This window comes from Neolamprologus brichardi, chromosome 17, assembly GCF_056152115.1.
Source record: "Neolamprologus brichardi isolate AB-2024 chromosome 17, ASM5615211v1, whole genome shotgun sequence".
NCBI classification, from domain to species: domain Eukaryota; kingdom Metazoa; phylum Chordata; class Actinopteri; order Cichliformes; family Cichlidae; genus Neolamprologus; species Neolamprologus brichardi.
In genome coordinates, this window is record NC_142120.1 from 9,413,725 (window position 1) to 9,436,706 (window position 22,982).

At 37.5% G+C, this 22,982-nt stretch overlaps 1 protein-coding gene across 2 annotated transcripts in view; it reads left to right on the forward strand.

The window, feature by feature from the left end:
• grm8a (glutamate receptor, metabotropic 8a) overlaps positions 1-1,751 on the forward strand; it is a 304,220-nt gene extending 302,469 nt beyond the window's left edge. For both annotated transcript variants that reach the window (XM_087830876.1, XM_006780652.2), the window contains exon 14: positions 1,399-1,751. In XM_087830876.1, the coding sequence (XP_087687002.1) occupies positions 1,399-1,411 (13 nt within the window). In that variant the 3' untranslated portion in view covers positions 1,412-1,751. The remainder of the gene's footprint in view (positions 1-1,398) is intronic.
• The last annotated feature ends 21,231 nt before the right edge of the window (positions 1,752-22,982 follow it).

Below are 22,982 nucleotides of genomic sequence, written 5' to 3' on the forward strand. Positions count from 1 at the left end.
CATGTAGATTGGTCAAGAAATCTAGAATATGAGCAAATAGCAGAGAAGACATTAATAGAAAACGACAAAGTAATATTTAGTGACGTGTTTTCAAAAACACATCATTTTCAGGCTAATTTTCTGGTTTGAATCAGAGTTAGCCGTAATTGAAAAACATCAAGTATAGCATAATGTGTTTATGAAGCAGCCTGGCAGCCATTTATGTGAGCTCATTTGGAAGCAAGCAAATAATTTACCAACCACCCAGCTTGTGGATGATCCATTTATATTTTGTTAATTGCACGCTGTGATGGAGTAACACTATAAAAATCAAACAAATAAACTATTCCTCTACGTGTACGTTAACCTTAGATACTGTTTTCTTTTACTGAAAATGTGTTTCTTGCATGCCTGCTGTACTCACCATGTTGTAGTCGAAGCACTGTTAAATTCACTTAGAGACTGTTTTGTGTCCCGGTGTTAACAATTTGCAGATAAAATGAAATGAGGGAGGATTTATGTGCGTGTGCACGAGAAGCTTAGTGTTTATATCGAGGTGGTTTTGTTTCAGGTTCCTGCAGTGCGCACGTATCAGTTACTCTTGGTTTGCACGTGTGTGTGCGCGTTTGCTGGAAATCCCGTGAGCATACTAAGGAATTATTAACAGTTGTTTGTGTGTAGTTTGTGAGTTCTGTGTGCACGTGTATAATAGGTTCCAGAACTGTGAAGCTAAACCTTGCCCTGCCCCTCTGTCAGCACTTTATTAGCATCAGTGAGGAAAGCAGGTCACAGTTCATTCATTTAGCAAATGGTTGAACTGCTTAGTCATCTATTTAAATGCTTCTGTTTGCAAAAAGTTTAGAAAAAAGTTTGATGTTCCAGGAAGCAGATTGAACAGAAAGATGGCATTATCAAAGGTGTCTAGATGTTTGTTTTTTTACCATTTTTGTTAGTGTTCTAGTTATTATTATTATTGTTATTTCAATTTTTAGCTTTATTATTATTTACTATTACTTTAACTATCATCCAGGCAGTCTAAGGCAGTGTGAAAACAAGTGAGAGGAAAAGAACCCAAAACTATTTCATCAGTGTGTAACGGTGGTGCTGTTAGAGGCTTGCTCTGCAGCAAAAATATTGACATTTAGCGCAGCATGCTTGAGGGGACACAAGACATCACGGTTTAACAAAAAGCCCCAGCAACTACAGCGGACTGTTGATGTGACACTGTTTTCTAAACTAGTCTTTCTTCTTTGTTTTTTTCCCCTGCCCTTTTCCATTCCTCATATTTGTCACTTTACTTTTATTCCGTTGCTTGTTAAATTTCTTTGCCAATTTTCCCTTCATGTTTTTTTTTTTTTTTACAATTCTGTCCCCATGACGCACGCTCTTTCATTTTATTTTATTTAACTCTTTACGCAGCTTCATCAACTAAGATGACATATGTCAGCTACAGTAATCACGCCATGTGAAGGGACCATAGAGGAAGAAGATGACGATGGAGAAGAGGGGGGGGATTGAATAGGAGGGGGACGTGTTGTGGGGGGCAGGGGCAAGGGGAAGGAAGAGCTGTGACTCAGCTGATTGGCTGAAAAAGTGGGAAACGGACAGAGCGCCCAATGGAATTCAAGCATGAGACATTTTGTATTGTTCCCCATCAAATCACAGAGGTGGGACCACATAAACAGCCAGTCAGTGTGCCTGCTTTCCTGCTGTTCACAGCTCATTGGTCCTACCATGAACTTACCTGTTTTAAAAAAGAAAAAAAAAAGAAACAACATGAAAAAAAAGTGGTACCATAGGAGACTGTGGTGGAAAGAGTAACTATTAAAACATATAAAAACAAAAATAAAAAAATTTAAAAGAGAAAAAAGTCATAAAAAAAACCCTCAAAAAATGTGTAGAAATTATATCTAAAGGGCAAAAGGTGGGGCTGAAAAAGAGATTTAACAAATTACATTTTAAAAGATATTTAAAAAGAGAAATGTAAGAGAAAATCTATGAGACTCAAACATGTTTGTTGTTATTCTCTACTTGTAGGTATTTTTGTGGTCGTGACGATTTTTTCATTCTTGTCTCACCGTTGTCTGATGGATCGCCCTTGCATAATGAGATGAGTGTGTTTCCTCCTGTCTTGGCTATCCGGGTTGTAGCCTTGGGTTGTGAACCTGTAAAATGCCATGGTTGAAGCATGCCAGTTTTTATACAAAAAGGAGATTTATTTATAATAAAGGAATGTTTTGCAAATGTGTAGATTTTGTTGTCATGCTTTTGAAAAATGAGGAAATGACTTGAGTTTGAAAGAAAAAGGGTGGGTTTTTTTTTCTCTCTGCTATTGGAAAATGGGCCAGAAGATAAAGGAGAGTGAAAGTTATTGAGTTTGTAATATTAGAGACAACAACCTGATGTCCAGCCTTCAGAAATACATGAGAACTAAAAAAAACAGTCAACTGCATCACTACAGTAGATCCATTCTTGTTGGGGGGGAGAAATCGATACTGCTGAAGGCAAAGTGAAAGGACAAATCACACCTTTTACAGGAGGATGGTGTGCGCTACACGCAGATGTTATGAGAAAAGTATTCCTGTATTCCTGAAATAGTGATCTCATACTTTTTGTAGTTTCTGCTGTTTCTTCTGAAAGCTGTGGAAATCTCCCTTGATGACGAAGTGTATGTGTAGAAAAATCAGTAAATGTAAACCTGGTAGTGAAGGCCTTTTTTCCCACAATGTAAAATCACAAGTATTGTTTCTGCAGCTGCTTTTTCATTGTTTTCTAACTGCAAAATCCCACACGGCCTTAAACAAAATACTAAACTCCTACCTGTTTATTTAATGGAAAAGAGTGGGTAAGACTTGAAATGTGTAACATGACCCTACACCCACTGGAGCTTGTTTATAAGCCAAATGCTAAACTTTTCAGTCAAGGTTGGCAGTTTTAGTTTACACCCCAAGACAGTGATTCATGTCTACTTCACTGCCAGGAGTATAGCACAGAATGCATTGGGAGCTTGCCTTTCAAGGATTCCTAGTGTGATTCAAAATAATCACATAAACTAAATCTGTTCTGGTGTTATACAGACCATAAACAAAATCTCATGGCACTCTTTAAGTATTTATTACTTTTTTTTTAAACTCTACTGGCCATTTTCTGCCAGTACATTATTCGTTTTTTCTTATAGTTTCTTACAGCCGTAAAGTTTCAGTAAATGGTTAAAGTCATAATTAAGGGTGAGATTAAAATATGCAGGAATTAATTTAAAAATAGTAAAAATACTGAAAATTCTTTCATTTTAAAAAGTTAGGTTACACTTAGGGCAGTCCAAACTGCCAAACAAACTATTGTTGCACATCCTGTGGTCATTGCTCTAACATGAATGTATTTCTTATCATTGCAGATAATAACGTACATGGTATTTTGATAACAGGTATCAAAACATACCTTTAAAATAGTAAATGACCAAAAAAAAGGATAATTGGCAAATTTCAGTTTTATTGATAAAATAAATATTCTGTCTTTTTGGAAAGAATCCAGTTTTAATTTTGTTTTTCATGGCAGCTGATACATTGATCTATTCAATCAATTTTTTTTCCACTGCATTGTAGAAGTTTAATAAACAATAGATGATATAAAAGAAGGCTTTAGCTGTGATGATGTCCTCCACTGGGTTCTGAAGTCCGGTTTTGGAACCTCGAATTTAGCATTTTGCTGTTGTCAAAAACAAATGTGACAAGGGTGGGCCTCTGAAATCGTGCTCATTGACTTGACCATTTCAAGTTGATTGACCCAATAAAGTTAATAGGAAAGTGTTTACAAAGCTCAAGTCAAAGCCAAGTTTTTTTTTTTAGTCACAGGACCAGAAGTCTTTTTCCAGTCACAGCTATCGCCATCTGGTGGCCCTCAGCCTGTATGAAGATTTAAGGCTCTTTTCCTGGGGTTACATCAATGCTTTATACTGTTTGAGACTTGCAAACTACTTTTAAATATATAAAAAAAAATGTTATTTTATTTAGAAAGCTAGAAGTGAGTCCAAATTTCTTTATTTCGTTATTTTCATAAATAGTAACTATAGGTTAGCCAGTGCTAACAATGAAGTGTCAGTTATAGCAGCCCTGAAAGAGAGAATGGATCTGGTTCCCAGCCATGGTAGCTATGGGGCTTTACTGGGACATAATACAGAGCCACAGTCATTTAGTAATGACATAGACAGGATCATCTCACCATATCAGTTAAGCTGCCAAAAGAGCCACACTTTTACACTGAAGTCATTTCTCCCACAACGACTGTCTTATAAGAAAACATAATAACAGCTAGCTCAATAACTAATAAATCATTTTGGTTATTAATATTAGAGTCTGGGATTTCAAGCTTCACAGAGGGTAAGTTTCCTTTCAAATACACAGTAATGTATCCCTCTAGGCTGTTTAAAGGGCCAGTTCATTCAAATTACCAAAGCTGGATGTTAATAGACTTCAGACATCAGCATGCAGTCATGCATCATTCCACAAAGGGTGTTTGTTTTTTTTAATTACTATTGCATTTACCTTGACCTAAGAAAGTACAGAGTAGATCTATTTATCGAGCTATATTTTGAAATATTTTGAATCACCAGTCCCACTGCTGCATATCAATATGCATACAGTATGCATATGTATGTTAGCAGGAGTGTGGCTAAGAGCGCTCCCTGCTGCAAATCTGAATCTGAAACACAAGGGAGTTCTGGGTCATCTTCTTCCTGGAAAAAAACAGAGCTGACTTATTGTTAATAGAAACACTGAATGTTAAATACCATGAGCTAACAACTCTTGTGCTACTTAAAGATGCCAAACAATACATTTATCTCACACATAACTCTTACTTTGAAAATGTGAACTTAAAACAGGATTTCTGAGACAATGTCCTTGATGTCTTAGGCTGAATGGAATAAAAATATATCCATGTCTTGCACCAGACTTGATTTTGTTAGCTCCATGTAGAAGGCATCTACATCTTTTTAAGCATGTTTATGGTGTCCACAAATACAATTATGAAAGTGATTCTTTTTTAATCGTTTGGTTTGGGCATTTATTTTCAATATAAATAAATATTAAATTTCACATGGATCCTTTGGCTTTTGAATATTTTAATAAACTAGCATTAATAGCTCAGTTTACATTGAAGATTTTTTTTTAAACTAAATAAATCCTGCAAATTTCGCTCAATTATTGTCAGTCATTTCGGGAATTGTGGGAAATCCCCATCGGAAGCAAATGTTGGCAACTCTCAAAAAAATGCATAACTGTCGAGGGGATATAGGGCTGCATTCTTTGACACTTGTTTGTCATCACCCACGTAAGCCTGTGTGAGAGTGCTCTAATATTTCCTGAGAGAAACCAGATGGTGGATGTTTTGACCTCATTGTCGCTTTGTCGGTGAGTGATGCAGCTGGTTTGTGTACAGGATGGATTTGGTGTGATTAATTAGCAGTGAATCAGACTGACGAAAGCGTCCAAGCACAGGTGTGCAAGACTAATAATCATTCAACCATGAATCAGAATGAAATAAATAATTTTGTTCAAAGAGTATTACTTCATGTGACAACTTGGACTAAAAATGGCAAGGATGGTGGGTGAGAAATTTTCAGAGGTGTTCCGAATAAAAACTCTAAATTTCATTTTAATAAGCGACTGAATCGGGTTCTTCACTCATTGAGTTACTTTAAAACACCCACCAGAGTTTGCACATAATTTTCAAATAGAAATGAGTGAAAATTCTGGTTGTTTCAAATCATGATCATGCCACTGTGAGTGCACATCCCCAGAGCTCACACTTAGCTGTGAAGCACAGCTTGAGACAAGTACAAACCAGCACAAACAAAGCAGAGTGCGTGCCGTGTGCTGAGCCTGGTCAATTATTGTCATGGTGTTTTGGACAATAAGTACACTATATTGCCAAACGTATTCACTCTTCTGCCTTCACACGCATATGAACTTCAGTGACATCCCATTCTTATTCCATAGAGTTTAATATGATGTCAGCCCAGCCTTTGCAACTATAACAGCTTGAACTGTTCTGGGATCGCTTTGCAAAAGGTTTAGGAGTGTGTTTATGGAAATTTCTGACCATTCTTCCAGAAGTGCATTTGTGAGGACAAACACTGATGTTGTATAAAAAAGACCCAACTTCCAGTTTCCACTCTAATTCATCCCAAAGGTGTTCTATCAGGGTAAGGTCAAGACTCTGTGGAGGCCAGTCATGTTCTTCTACCCCAAATTCGTCTTTATGGATATTGCTTTGCAGACTGGTGTGTAGTTTTGTTGTAACAGGAAGTGGTCCTCCCCAAACTGTTTCCACAAAGCATGAAGTTGTCCAAAGTCTCTTTGTATGATGAAGCATTACGAGTTCATTTCATTGTAACTAAGGGGATACTGTAATCCTCCCTCCACTAAACTTCAGTCTGCATGCTGAGGTGCTTGATTCTATACGCCTGTGGCCATGGAGGTGATTGGAATACGTGAATTCAATGATTTGGATGGATGATGGAATCCTTTTGCCAGTAGAAAGTATCACATTTTTATACATGAAATTTTTTTTTTTGTTATCTTTGTATTTTATTACAATTAATTAAGCACACTGACAGACTTTAAGTCAACCCACATTGAATACACTGTACTGTAGAACACACAGGGAATGATGTGTGCCCTTTTCTTGCATTGACTTTACCTTTAAGTTATAGACTTTTCAAAGGTGACCTGATTAGGTATCATTCCTGTGGGACCTTGTTAGGTAAAAGAGCACCTATTGACCTTTGTGGCTGCACATACATTAATACTGGTTATAGGACTTTATAAACTATAATTGCTAAAATTATAGATAATTTTATAATATAAAAGACCCCCAATTTCATTATTAAGTTGCCTTATTAATGGAAATCACTATGTTCCCCTCACTATATTGTTGTTTGTAATCATTTTTATGTTATTTGCTTCCATTTTCACAAAAACATTTTGCTGTCGGCAGTGCAGAAAAGCTTTCCAGGCAATGATCCACATTGTCCTCTGCTAATTCATTCAGACTGCTACCAATGTGGCATTGGAACAGGAAGCAGGGTGGCTGAAGAAAATTGCTCTAATCAAATCTCTTTCCATTTAACAGTGTAGAAATTCATTTTAGATTTAAACTGCAGCCATGCAAATCAAACATCACTCCCATCAGTGCTCGTTCATAAGCTTTGATCCCAAAATTAATGGATGCACACTGTGACATGCATGTGCACAAGCACAGCTTCTTACTATATGAAAAAAAAATGATAATGCAAGTAATGCAACTAGCGTGTGCTAGGTTACTGCTGCAAACCTGCAGACCAGCACACCTCCTTCAGGCAGCAAAGCAGTTCTCCTGCTATACAGCTTAAACAACAACAATGTATATTCGCAAACTAGAAAGTCTCACATTTTGTGTTTCGAACTGTTCATAGCATATTCTCCCAACATACTACTTCCTTTAGAACATCTTTTTAAATTTTGGTTATTCTGACCTTCTTCTCTTCGACAGCTTCTGACACATCCATTTACAGCTTTAAAATCCCTCTTGCTTTTTCCACCACCTTTCCCTCATCTCCCTTTCACTTCAGTCAGGCAGGATCACACCAGGATCTGAGGTGCAATAAAATGAAAAAGTTCCAGTTCTACAAAAAAAACCCAAATGAAAAAACCCTTATTTAAATTTGGCAGATTTTCTCTTCACAGTCATCTTCTAATGCAACTCTGGACTGCCTTGATCGCGCAAGATCTGACACAAACAAATTTATTTAGTGTTATCTAAATGCCCTCCCCATATTCATCAGTTTTACAGGGTTTTTTTTTTTTTTTTTGTGACAAAGAGCAAGAAAGGTTATGTTTCTTCACATAGGGGCTGAGATTGTGCCGCTCCACTGCGCTATCTAAGCAGTCACAGAAGCTCAGATTTACATAGATAAACCCTATGCCAAGTATGAAGGACTTTTCTGCGTCTCCGAGCTAAATTGTGAAAATAGCACACTGTCCACAGCTCTGATTAGTGCTCGAGTGGCTCTTACACCTCCTGATTACCGCTCCTGATTACTGCATAATTTTAGCTTGCTGCTATTCTTTCTGTATCCTTTCACATCTTTGTGAAGTCTCATGGTCACACTTTTCATGCCGTGAATAAAACAGCCCATACATCTGAAGCTGACAAGTTTGAATGTGTTCAGGTCATTTGATAACCTTGTAAGGCTAACTGAAAATCAGATGTACTCAATGTCGTTTTAATATTCTTTAGTTTTCTAAATATTGTCAGTGATAACAGATGCCTGTATTTTAATTATAGCTATAAAGTATTTACTTTTTATTGATTCATGTAAATTTACATATATCTTTGTCATTTTAGAAGCTATAAATACACGTGCCTTCATTTTGACCTATGTGACTGTCACTTCTAGTGTACACTGTACACCCTCTAGTAAGCTGGTTAGCTGGATGAGTTACCTCAGATTTTGGAGAGAAGAAACAGGCGGTCTATCTCTTGCTTATGCTTTTGCTTGTGTTTTTTTGTTTTGTCAACATTGAAAAAGGACACCTCTCTCAAACCACTTTAAATGCAAATTAGCATCCCTTCACTAGAGCCCCAGCACAACATGCAAAGAAATTCAGAGCTTGACATGCCTGCCTGCTGTTCCCGGCTGTAGTCTCTAAATTACGATCGGACAAGCTGTGGTTTGTAGGCGGGGGCCTGCGAGCGACAAATGAAAGTATTTCGCGTGTGAAGTAATCTTAACCCGCTTTATCTGCCTGACCTCGCTCGGTTTCTCTCTCTATGAAAATTAGGTACATGTTTCATGACAGTGTGCTTCCAATAAAACCAGTTTGTGAGACTAAGCCTTTACTATTTCCAGCCTATTATTCTAGACTATGGCAAGGCTCTGTGGGTTTAAAAAAAGCAATCTAGCCTGTGATAGATTTTGGGGATTTTTTTTGGTTCTTGCAGATCTTCCATAAAACCATCATCCATATTTTAAAGAGTTTAAATGAAGAACTGTTTGATATTATTTTAAAATTGAATTTATCTATTTGTTTAAATCTTGTGTTTACTGTTGTTTTTGCTTGGTTTTCTTCTCTATCTCCTTTACTAATGGGATTTACTGGTTTCCAGCGAATGCCAAATCATACTCTTTATTTGCTTATTTCAAGTTCAGTTTTAAATCGAGTATAAAACTGTGTGAATATGTGAGGATTTGGGTATTGGTGTGTATGTACACACACTGATCTGAGTTACTGAGGGAATAACAAACTTAATTTAAAACCTTCCATATTCTAAAGCGGCGAGTGCAAACTACTAGATTAAACCGAGTAAATAATGGAAACTCTGTTTATCCTTAGCAATATCAGATCCTGTGTTACTAATTTTCACTTATTGTCTTTTGGGACAGAAATCTGCCAGTCTCTCTCTGCCAGTGTCTGCAGCATTGTGTTCACTTCTATTTATCCCGATTTGTGAGTATGTGTGCAGAATTGTTTCTGTCAGTCCTCCATGCATGTGTGTACCCATAAAAACAAACCCCGGTGAGGAAACGGGACACCTGGGAGAGATGCCACCAACAGAAATGTCCCACCTGTCAATCAAATGCTCCTCATACTGTTGTGCTGAGGAGGAGGAGGAGGAGGAAGAGGAGAAATCTGAAATGCTTCCATCCTCTTAATGAGCAAGGTCTCCATTTGGGAGTTACGAGTGCTTAAGCAATGGAACAGTGATTTGAGAGGGAAAACAAAGAAAGAAAAACTGTGAAAAACAGCCAGTTTCTGTGTTTAAGGTTTCTCAGGCAGCGCGTGAAACCTCCCAGCCGAGACTTTATCGTAATTAGCTCTGTCAGATGGCTTGTGCCAGGGGAAGCTATTACCTTAAATAGACTCACCAGTGATACAGATCCTGGTTTTTACAGATGTTTGCATGCCTGTTGAAGATACAGCTGGCTGGTGTCGGTGTGGGCGCTTTTCCAGTTTTCTACGTCTGATTAGTGATGCAGAATTAAAATAGATAAATTGGGAACTCTCAGAGAAACCAAATGTTGAACATAAGGCTCACAGTGATGCATAGTGCAAATATGCTCCATTAAATATGAAAAAGAACACAAAATACCTGAACAGTGCCACATGCTCATACACAGAGGACATTATCTGCAGAGTACACAACTTGTTTTTCATACTTTAGACAGGATAAGATAAGGTGAGGTCATTGTGAGGTGTGTGTGTGTTTGTGTAGCTAACATATGTGCATTTGTAAACCCCAAAAGGATCATGTGCATGTGAAAATTCATGCTCACCTGCTTTGTTTGTACATTGCTGTTGTAATTTTCTTCTAAAGTGTGGATATTTGTTCATGTTTTTAGTAATAATTTAAAGACATCGCAGGCTTCCAGTACTGATTTTCTTCCTTGTTCAGTGAGAACAGAGATTTCACCAGATCTTGGAATCTATTGATAATATTATAAACTGTACATGGTGAGATATTCCAATTCTTTGCAATTTCACCTTGAAGTACATTATTATACATTATAGGTATATTATTCTAAAATTGATCTAGAATATTTGCAAATTGGTGAATCTCTTTTGGGGCATTTTAGAGATCTCAGAGGTATATTTAGTCTTATGTATAGTTTATATTTTGTGTAACCTGCACTTTGGTCATCTGAGGTTGTTTATTATTAAATGTGCTATAGGAAAAAACTTTGACTTCACTTGACTTTTTCTATACCCAAAGTTAACTTAATTAGTTGCACAATGTTATCCCAGCTGTTTCTTTTTAGTAACACTTACTTAGACAAGGTATTTAAAGACATAGTCCAATATAGATCAGCTCAATCCTTGTAACACTGTGTGTTTGACTCAAGAAACCCATATTTGAAATGATTTATCACTGCAGCAGAAGATTAGCATTTGTACTCTGATGTCATCATTCTCAAAAAAATAGTATGCATGTAGAAATCAGGAAGTGATTAATAAGGAATCCACTAAAGTCTACAGGTAGATGCTGGTGTGGTGGAGTGGTCAAAATAGCAGGTAGCAAAGTTACACGGACATTTCAAAGTCGTAGATAGCAAATTTAGCAGCTTAGGTAGAGTGTGTTTGAAATATCATGTGCAGCATTAGTAGCTTGCAGTCTTTGTTTTATTATATCGATATGCTCTTGAAATTAGCAAAGCATTTCCCCCTGATCTTGGAAGATGTAACATGTCTGCTTCTCAACTCAATTAGCGTAGTGATGTGGTGCCTTCTAAATAAAGGTGAAAGACCTCTAAATGCCTAATTTGACTAATAGAGGAGCAAGAGATAGCATCATAATTCACTGTCCTTCTCTTGTGGTATCATAACAGGACATCTGTCGCTGAGAGGCAGATTAGCAACACAACTCTAAGGTCATACACTGACAAGATTATGAGGTGCAAGGGTGACAAGTCTGTGGCTAACACCTTAAGAAGCAGCTGCTAAGTTGATTCACAGCTGTTGATAGCTACTGTGCTGACTGCCTAGTGTTAGCATCTGGCTTATGCTTTAAGAGAAAATAGATACCCTAAATCTTTTGAAGAGAAGCAGAATAAAAGGGAAATATATTTTCAGAACGAGGTGAGGGGGTTGTTGTGGAAAAAAAAAATTACTGGAAAGCGGATGAAAGGTAAAGAAAGACTGGATAAAACATTAAAGGGATTTCAAAATACAAAGATACACTAAAAACATACATCTGTTACTGTGACATCCCTCTTTTTATAGCAGGCAACATGTGGCTTAACGCTCCCTAACAGAGGATAAAAAAAAGACGTGATGGTAGAGGAAGGGAAATAAGGAAAGACCTCCTCGTGGTTTAATGGCTTGCTACACGGTAGCATGCTTAGCAAGTGATTAGAGCTCACTACATCTGCTCAAGCATGTGTCTGTATAAATATTAGCTGGAAAACTAAGCTGTGAAGATGGAATGGTAAAGGAGGAGGTGTGTTATGGGCGCATCCAGCACTTAGTGGCAGTCTGATTTATGTGTATGAAACACACAATATGTGCATTGTAGCCTTAAATGGGCTTTATTTGGTTTAAGATTTAGACTTTACAAATTTCCTGTAAGAATATAGTACTTTTCTAAACTCTTGAGTCCTCTCTCATTTCTTTATATTTTGCTTCCAATGAGCCTGAGTGGTCTATTGGATAAATACATAAATTTCTCCCCATTTCCTTAATTCAATCTACTAGTAATTTTACACCAATTGTGCAACAACCGACTCAAAGAGGTTTGCATAGCTCTGCACTGTATGCACTGCTTCCAAATATTTGATGTTTACTACCCTCAAATGCCCATCTGATCCTTCAGTTGATCCAACTTCTATTTACTGAAGCTCAGAAAATGTTTCAGTGGAAGAACTGCTGTAAGAAATTGTTCTAAAGGAAGGGAAACCATGAGAGAGGTATGCCAGAGTTGAGATGTGTGAAATTAAACAAGAACTGGATTGAAAATCAGTGGCAAGAGGTCTTACAGAGCAATACATCAAAATTTGAAAATGTTGGTTCAACATGTCATCAATGCTGTCTCTGTCATGAGAGAGGCGCAACAGTGAGTGACTACAGCCATCAGTAAAATCACAGAGGTGGCTCTGCCTGGGTTTGGGGCTGCATTTCAGCCAGTGGTGTTGGGATCTTGTCAAAATTGATGGAATTATGAACACAGGAAAAACATCATGGAATTCCACCTGGAAAGCATCTGGCTGACAACAGCTTTCAGCACGACAATGATCCCTAACACACTGCTGGTACAGTAAAAGCATAACTGGTTAGAAAAACACACAATGGAACACTATCAATCATGGACTGGGCTCGTCAGAGACTAGACCTCTACAGTATTGAAATAGTGTGGGATCATTTTGACAGATAACCGACTAAAAAGCTGCTAACATCCAAAGAAAAGCTTTTAATGTCCTTCAAGAAGCTTGGAGAACTATTCTTAAAGACTACTTAAAGAAATCAAAAGAAAGTTCCCTAAGAGAGTACAGGCTAAAGAATAAATATGGTTATACCAAATATTGACTTTCAGTCCTGTTAGAATTGCACAAAATATTTTTTTTGCTTTAAATACTGTTTTGTTTTGTTTGTCAGTATATTTTTTTGTTAAAAACTGCGTAATATTTACAACTGCAAAAAAAATGTGAAGACACATAATCAATAAAGTTGGATAGTGATATTAGATATCCATATGCACCTGATGTTAACCTGTAATCTGGTCTTGTGATCCATCCATTGCATTCACAGCTGCACTTGTTTTTGAATTAGGTGAAGAAACATCCTTCTTTCCTACACTGAAGGAAGAAGAGCTCTTTTTTCCTTCGCGATTCTAGCATTACTGCTGCAACCAGGAGCTTTTCTTAAGCTTGTTTGAGTTAGCAGGAAGGGGCAGAGTTAGGTGACCTTTCAATTGCTCAGACTTAGCTGATGTTTTTTTCTTCGCAGCGTGGACTGTCACCCTGCAAGCATTGTATTTACACCTGGGTGAGATCTGATCACAGTTTCTGCCTGAAAACCTTCAACTGTGGTCTGGCTGAATGGATCATAGTGGGATATGGATTCGTACATGTTACACATGTAATATTCACGTCTGGGTTAAATGGCTGGATGACGACATTGTCCAATGGTGACTGGATTAGTCTGACAGAACAGTGACCGCATTTCAATTAATCCTCATATAGTGATTGTGGTTTTGAAAACATTGTGATTTAATTCAAAAGTCATATTTGAAATATACACCAAAACCTTTATTGGAGCTATGCACCAACATGGTGAGGATGTCTAATACACACTATTTTGGTCAGTTATATTGTTGGTTTTCTCCAGTTTAAATTGGGAACACATCCAAATGCATCAATTTATCTTTATTAATTATTTTGACACATAAAAGGCCAGATTTATCAACACACTGTGCCAGTACAAACTGGTTTTTAACATAAAAAAGTACCGTCTGTCCGAACTGAAAATTTTAACCATGGGCTAATATCCCTGTCATTATCCCTTTTTTCAAATAACTTATCTGGAAATATATCATATGTTAATACTAAGTGTATGCCTGACATGACAGACATACAAATCCTACTGAACTGAAGTGTGTTAAACACCTTTGGGGTCTGCTACTAGGACAGGGATGACTCATCTCTCTTAGTAGATGCCATTAATAGTGAACATAGCAGATGTGTTAGATACATGTAACACTTCAAAACACCTCATATCAGTTTCCGCTCATATAATGACTTGACCATCTCTTGATCAAGTTTAGTGTAACTTATTTAAGTATAAAATCTTTGAAAGCATAAAAGTGATACTCGAAGAAAAAAAAGAAAGCGCATACAAAAACCGAGATTATGAAGATTTCCTAAAAACATGACTGATTTGAATATGTCTGCTGACTCCATATCTCAATGAGTCAAGCAGACAAGAAGAAAGCTCCTTTCCCCCCCATTTGCTTGACAATAGGAATTAATTTTGAATCATGCCTACGTCTCCCCGATGAACGTAATTGCTTTTCAGACTGCACTTTGCCAGTGAGAGCTTTGACAGTGGAAATGAAGCTGACACACAATCTTGTCTTCTATTGTACTTTGGGGAGCAATACACACAAGGTTTTGTCAGGGATTTGTCACAGTCCTTTGTCTGTGAACAATGGGTGACTTTGCTGTTGTTAGTGGTGCTGACCTGATCTTTCTCCTTATAGTTTTGGAGAACTGAACCCTATCAGAGAAGAGTAGATCAGCAAAGCCACACAGGGGGTTGACTATATTAGTGACTGCGTATATGTTTTTTGTTTTTGATTGACTTTAGTTTAGCCTTAACTCCCTCAACAACCACAAGATGGTTGATGGTCCTATGACTAAACCTTGTGTCTCCTGCAGGTTGCGAGATGTTTTGCCTTATTGCTTTTATGAGATATTTGCATAAAACCAGTCAGATAAATTGTAATATATTTTATGGTCTAGAGTTTTTATTCAGTACTATTATTTACATAATTCTAACTAATACCTGCAAAAACATAACCATAGAGACCAGTTGACCTACCCCTGGCAATCTCTGGTTGCTGGGTCATTTGCCAAAAGGTTGGCGTGTGGTTGATGGCTGTTGCTAGGTAAAAACAGTCACAAAGAGGGTGCTGAACCAAAGACCTTGTAATAGCTCTGGTTGATAGCAGATCGCTGCAGTCACCTCTAGTTTGCATGAAAGACAATGACACTTGCCAACTCCTTGCTAAGATCCACTGAAACTTGAAAAAGTCCAGTGTAAATCAGAATCAAGAGATTATTTGCTTTCTAAGTAAAACCCCAAAAGTTTATTCCGTTCATGTGGTTGTAGCGTTTTCAGTGTCGCACCAAAAACTGGTGCACACCAAGGATCGGGTCCACAGTGACATAAAGAGTAATATAATGTACGCTGATAAATGGCCTGTATTTGTATAGCGCTTTTACTAGTCCCGCCTAGGGACCCCAAAGCGCTTTTTACACGTCCAGTCATCCACCCATTCACTCTCACATTCACACACTGGTGGAGGCAAGCTACAGTTGTAGCCACAGCTGCCCTGGGGCAGACTGACAGAAGCGAGGCTGCCATATCGCGCCATCGGGCCTTCTGGCCAACACCAGTAGGCGGTAGGTGAAGTGTCTTGCCCAAGGACACAACGACCGAGACTGTCCGAGCCGGGGCTCGAACCGGCAACCTTCCGATTACAAGGCGAACTCCCAACTCTTGAGCCACGATCGCTCTGTGGGGAAGAATGCTGTGATTTATAGATCAGGGATACCAAACAACCTCTGACTACGTAGATGGCACAACATAGAAGCACTAACTCGTCAGGACTCCGCAGTCTATTTACACCTGCAGGCCAATGGCTGCTCTTTCAATTATGAGGATGTACACGTCTGTCTCCATCTTACACTGCTGTAATTACAGCCATTCCACAACTCTCTGTGAATGGTACTCATGGTCACTGATCAGTGGTCATTGATTAATGGTCAAGACAATTTGCATAATAGCGATCCTGAAACTGGCTTCATGGCCCATTGTTAGTCAGTGGTGCTCGTGTCAGTCATTATGCAAATGGTTTTTTTTTATAAGGTTGGGGAAACCTGCAATCAGCTGAGACTGAAAAAGTCACTTGGAAGATTGACAAAACATTTCTCCCACTGAAAATGCTACGTCCAGATGAACAGGAACAGCTCTTTTGGATTTCCTGAATGATTGAGCATACATCAAAGTAATTGGAATTGTATGTTGGCATGCTGACATTAAGAATTGGTTGAATTTAGCTCAAAGCTGTGCTTATGTACAACCTCATAGATACTCAGCAAGGCTACAGATTAGTGTTAGTTTTCCACAAAGATCACAGTTGTCTTGGACACATGGGGAGACATGTTATTAAATATTTAACTTCTTTTGTTAACCTGGTGAGGGTTCTCCTCTTTTTGTCTCCTGTTAAAAAAACAAATTCTCACATTACTAGATATTTTGTCCCAAATATTAATAATGATTGTCAGAATGGGTGAGATAAATACAGCTAAACCACCTGAAATTTGAGTCTGGCCTTCAAGAGCTCTTGGATCAATAAAAAAATGAAATAGTACTCATTTTCTTAGGAGACCATTAATCCATGGTCCACACGCTGCTTCAAAGTCTTTTCCTCTCAACCAACCATGAAATTCTTCAGGAAACCTGGGTTTCTTTGGGGCATACAAATAGTTCAAATCAAATGGCACTAAACATTAACACAAAACCGTACTTCAAAATGTCAGCATTTGCCTATAAAAGTTCATCGACCACTGAGTTCATAACTTTAGGCTTCATTTCTGTGCACATAGAATGAGAGCATGCTGAGAAGGAGAAAAGATTCACAGGGATGATGGATAAAACTGTTTCCCAACTCATCTCGTTGAAAATGAACACACAAATGAAAAAGAAGTGAAGTTGGCAAACAACTAAAACTGGATGAGAAAGTGAGTGACTGACTTAAATGCATCCGCTGAATGTGGTGGAATGAGGTAGAATATTAAACCAACTTGTCTTTGTGATAGGAAGTCTATTTTATGTGAGGAAAGAGATTAAATAAAGTGGAAAAGGAGAAAGACGGAATTGAGTGACAGGAGGGAAAGGGAGGGTAAGAAATATTTTTTTCAGAGTCAACACAAATGACAAAATCATGGCATACAGTACTGCGGAAAATGTTTGAGCCATCCCTTATTTCTTTATATTTTCCTAGGAAAATGGGAAATAGGTGAAGTGATTTATTTAAACATGTGCAAATCTAAATGAAATATGTTATATAAAGCAATAATAATGAACTTGAAAGTCAATATTTTCTATAGCCACTTTATTCTTCAACACAGATTGAACTCTCTTAGGCAAGCTTTCTTCTCATTTCTTTAAATAGTGTTCAGAACATTTCTCAGGCTTCTTGAAGAACATTCAAAGGTCTTCTTTGGATGTTGGCTGCCTTTTGTTCCATTCTGTCAAGGTCATCCCATATATTGATGTCCGGCCTCTGTGGGAGGCAGTCCATGGCTGGTTCCATTCCATTGTGTTTTTTTCTGTCCAGGCATGCTTTTACTGCATTGGCAATGTGTTTGGGATCATTGTTATGCTGAAAAATTAAGCCATTGTCGGTCAAACATACCTCAGCCTCTTCTGTCTGTTTCCAGATGGTATTGCATCGTGGATCAAAATCTGACGGGACTGTTCTGGCTGACAGTTATAGAATCACCACCATGTTTTACGGATTGCTCTGTTGTACCTCTACACTGGCTTCTTGCATGGAAATGATGATGATTCGAACCGAAAATTTCCAATTTAGAGAAACCATTTCTAATAAGGCTTACAGCAGATGGATCAACTGAAGAATCACATGCATCTCTCAGATCCTGTGTCAGTTTTTTGACTGGAGTTTTTCTTAGTCCCTAAGGACATCTGCTGTTGCAGATAGTTTTTTAGGCCTGTCATTTCTTCTGTTGCCCTCCACTTGTCGATTTCATGTGTGTCTATGTTAAGTGGTCCGGTAAAAGGACTGGACTGAAAACTATCACTTAAAAAAATGACACGAAAGTCTAGCTCTTTGGAAGCGAAATATAAATAAATGGAGGAGGCTCAAGACTTATGCTCTAGAGGTTTTTCAGTTACTGCATTTTATAAAGGCAAAATGCATTTGGCTTAATTTATTCAAAGCATATTATTTAATCATCTTACACTCAACACAAAATACATTTTGAGAAAAGACACATTTCTAAAAGGCAAAAAACCATATGACAATATTAAGCCACTTTCTAGTTTGGCAGAGACATGTTTCTCATTATGGCTGTGGTATTGTTAAAAAAGGCACTTCTTTAATGCCAAAACCAATTCATATGGCCCAGAAAAATTAAAATAAAAAAATCCCCATGCAGGTTGAAAGCAGGGTGGAATCCTACTGAGTTTAAAACAATTCCCCCAGTGTGCGGCTCAATTCCTGGAAAAAGGACAGAGCATGCTGTACTCTTTGAAGATTATCTACTATTGTAACTGCCACTTAGGACATGAGAATAAAAGCGCGATGGGCATCATTTAGAGACCATTATCAGAGAGGCAAATGGCCCTTTTGTTGTTAATAGACCTTCAATACAACCAATTCAAAATAATTACAGGCTATTCAAACACAATGTGAGCATGGTGCTGGCATAAAACCAAATTCTTCTACAGACAGGAAAATCAAACTATTTGATTGCACTGACGCCTGAAAGTTTTAATGCTCTTACAAAGAGCAGTTGTTGCGGTTTTTAAACTTTACGGTTTGAGGAATCTTGCTTTGTAAATGGCATCCCCTAGTATTATATTCACACATTATTTGTACATCACCATCGTACTCTGTTACCTTAGTGATATAAGTAAATGTAAATGGAGACTTCACCAAGGCGCATAAAATCAGTGAACTTAAAATAGCTAAAAGATGCTGCTTACTGCTGGGATGGTCCAGGGTCAACAAAAATAATTCAGGCAGCTGGTGTTGAAGTGATCATTATTTCCCCTACTGGAGATGGCGCAGTATTTATAAAAGAGAAGAGAATCATTCTGTGTACTACTGCAACAAAGGAAAGGTTTAATGTTTGGCTTTCTATGTAAATTAGTAGTAAAGTTAACACAATGACAGCCAACACTTACAATTCACTAAGGTCATAAAGATCATATCAGAATCTAAAGGAAAGCTACCTATTAAAGCTGAAGTGAGACCACTTGGTGTAGTAGCCAATGTAATTTATATGGGAGTTTTTGTGCGCGTGCTTATTTGGGAAACTGCAGAAATAATAAATAGTGACCTTCTGGTGATATCTGTAGCTATTGATCTTAAATCTGTGTCACAGCTTCACAGAGGTTTAAGGGAATGCCAAGCTTTTCAAACTCCAAAGAGAGAAGGGGAGTAGCCACTGATAAAAGTGCGGTGTCTCTTTGTATTTCACAGTAATCAATTGGACTGTGTGGTTTCCCTCCTTTCTGTAATGCACCTTGGTTGCTCAAAGGCTAAGTTGAAAAGAACAGCGGTGGATTTTCCTTTGTCAAGTTCCTCTTTTTGTAAAAATGCACAAACTTCCCTCATGATGCCATGCAGCTGTGCTTCGAGTCCAAAGGTTGGCAATGAACTTTGGTTAAACCTGGAAGCTTACAGCTCTGTGTGAACATGTGTCTACACATAGATCATACATATATCCATTTTGGGGAATTCAGGCATTGTAAGCACAAACAGTGGATCCTTATCCGCATCTTAAACCACTTTTATCTTCCTACACACCCACGGGGTCAGAGATTGGGTCAAAAAGAGAAAGAAAATACAAAAAGCATTTTAGCCATCAGATGGGTTGTATCTTTAAAAGCCCCAACCTATTATCGTAATGGTGTTTGATTCTGAAAAAATGGATGCCCCTGAAGAATGTTCCATTGTGAGGACACAATTTTAAACATTCAAGCTCCTTCCCTTCACCCCCGCCATGTCAAGGCATTTTATGTAATGGTTGAAATGGCACTCTTTCCATCTTTTTCAGGGGACCTATTCAGAAAGTACCAAATGGCATTGGAATGCACTGCTAATGATTGGACAAATCTTTTAATGCCTGTAGGTTGTGTCAGTGACTTAGCTGTTAAGTTAAGTTTTTAAGTCTAGACACAGTGGAAAACAGAAAGGTTCGGTTTCCTGTGTTTGTTTTGTCTACATGTGAATACTGAGTGTGAAGATATCATCTATTTCTGAAGCAGACATCCAAACAATTTGAGAAAGCAATAATAGTATGGGCTCAAACTCAATCAGTTTTGTACTTGTAAGTTTCAAGTTACAAGTACAAATTTTGACCCTGTTTTTCTTCCTTTCATCTGATTGGCCAATGTCATGTCAATCACAAATTTAACTATCCAATCAGAGAACAGGTGGGTTTGGCTACTGGAGGGGTCCTTTATGGAGCTTCAGGTCCTTGAAGGGAATAAATGCCCTTTTACATGCCAGCCCAGCGTTTTCCTTCATCAGTATTGTGGAAATGACAGCTACTGAAAGTTAGGGGACCTAGCTTCTATAGGATATTTACATAGAGATCCTCCAGCTTCAAACTGTATTACCCTTCAAGGACCTGCAGTTCAAAAAAGCACCCCTTTGATCAGTGGGTTTTGGTCAGTGGTTGTTGATCAATGGTCATGAGAATTATGGAACTGACCTCCCAGCCCATTGTTCCTTCAGTTGGCTGGTTTCAGTCATTATGCAAATGTACTGTTACTAGTGTTGCTAGTTTTTGGCTACGAGCCCGACACGGAACCCGATGTATTAGCCAGAGGCCCTTTTACGGCTTTACGGTTCGGAGCCGCGGACCTGTTTTATATACACGTCATGGAATAGTTTTCTATTGCAGCCTTACCTAAAGTCCACCCTACTGTTACTCATTTTATATTAAGACTTATATCTAAAGATTTACATATTTATTATATTAAGAAAATCTAGTTGGTATTAGTTGGTATTAGTATGGCGAATAACCTTCAGTAATAGTAATAAATCACACAGCAATAGTACATTCATGTAGTTGTACAAAGCTTGATAATATATTAAGTAATCCAAACTATTCAGAATACGTTACTCTCATTGAGTAACGTAACGGAATACATTACAAAATACATTTTTGGGGCATGTATTCTGTAATCTGTAGTGGAATACATTTTAAAAGTAACCTTCCCAACACTGACGATGTTGAATCTATTACCATGAGTGGTCTATCATTAGAAATGAAGGCAGTTATAAGAAAAAATGTGTTCAGCTGTGTAACTAACAAAGTAGGGGGTGAATGTATAGTATATGCACATGAAACTCATGTTATATTATCTTCTTAAACCAAAAAGTGTAAAAGTATTATTTTGAATACTTTATTGTCAACAGCTGAAACAGGAAAGAGAAAAGAGAAAAGGCATTATGAATATGGCCTAATTTGGTAAGACACACAAAGAAAGAGCAAATTCTTTCATGCTGTCAAACAAATAGATCTTTGTATTAAAACAGAAAAAAGTTAATTTCTTTACAGCATTATTTATGAATGCTGCAAACAAACAGTCCTGCTGTTCAAACAAAAGGAAAAAAAACAATATTTGCTGTTAATATTCTCATTTGCTATTAGTTATTTAAATCCAATTTATCGTTTTCTATACAACATGTAGACAATATTTATGTAGGTTCATATTGAGTGAACAAGTAAACTCCTGTGTACATGTTTACACTTTTGTTTTTGCATATGTAAATTTCTATTTAACTTTGTTCTTTTCAATTATTCATCATGGCCAATTGCTGTTTTTTCCTTTATTGACATTAGATCATTGGACTTTCACTTAACTGATGTTTTGTGGTGTTCTATTGCTATCACGTTGTGGAAAAAACATCAAACTCGATATAGTATTGTTTTAATAAATAGAAAATAACACTTATTTAGGTACAGAACTTATTATTGACAAGTGATGTTTTTGGTCTGTGACAATTAAAGGAACATCTGGTAAAAACTAATTTTGCATGTTGTAGTATGACACAAACAAGTGAAAACAGCTGCTAAAAAGGGGGAAAATATATTGTAGATTTGCTTTGACACGAATAATTTCTTTGGAGCAAATCTTCACAGTCACACATGGCACCTCAGGGCATTACAAAGCATTCTGATGTTATTTTGCAGGCGTCACTGAACTTAAGCGAGAGAGGTGGATATGTCAGCTCCTATTACTTTCTCAGTCATCATAGACTTTGTTTAAGCAGCTCATAGATCAAGATTTTGTTTGGTATTTTGCTTATAGATGCTTTTATAGCTTTTCAGCATGCCTTTTTATGCAAAAACTGATTGTGTCAGAGCACACCATTTATTACAATGAAAAAAAATGGTTTAATGCACCTCATAAAAAAAAGGACAAAAGCAAAGTCTGCATCATCCATAATAAGTTCTGTTGAGCATTTGTGCAAGTGCATAGCTCCAAAAATCCTCCTCTTTGTCTTATTGTGCTACTTAAGTGCCTCCTCTACAGCCATGGTTCTGTATGCCTGATTACTCAAATGAGAATCATAAAAAGTTTTTTTTATTTATTTTTTTATTTTATTTTATTATCTGCATTCAGCCATGAAGTCATGATGCTTAGAATGAAGTCACATGGTATGCTGATGGGTCAAAGTAAAAGGTAATATGAATAAATCATTGCCCAATTATTTTTGACATATTAGCTTGATTATCATAAACAAACTATGAGAAGTGCTGAGAGACTTGGCTGCCTCTACCAGCCTCAGTGGAGTGCTTTTCATAATCTACAATGTCAGGTACCACTTTTCTTTTTGTTCAAGCAATTAACTGGTAGTTCCTTCACTGCAACCTTTCTTCCTCAGTGCATCTTATCAATAACATATTTAACTTACTTCAATAGTTTATTTGTTGGCAAATACAGTTAATTTCCTAATTGCTGGGAGTATATGGAGGAAGTCGG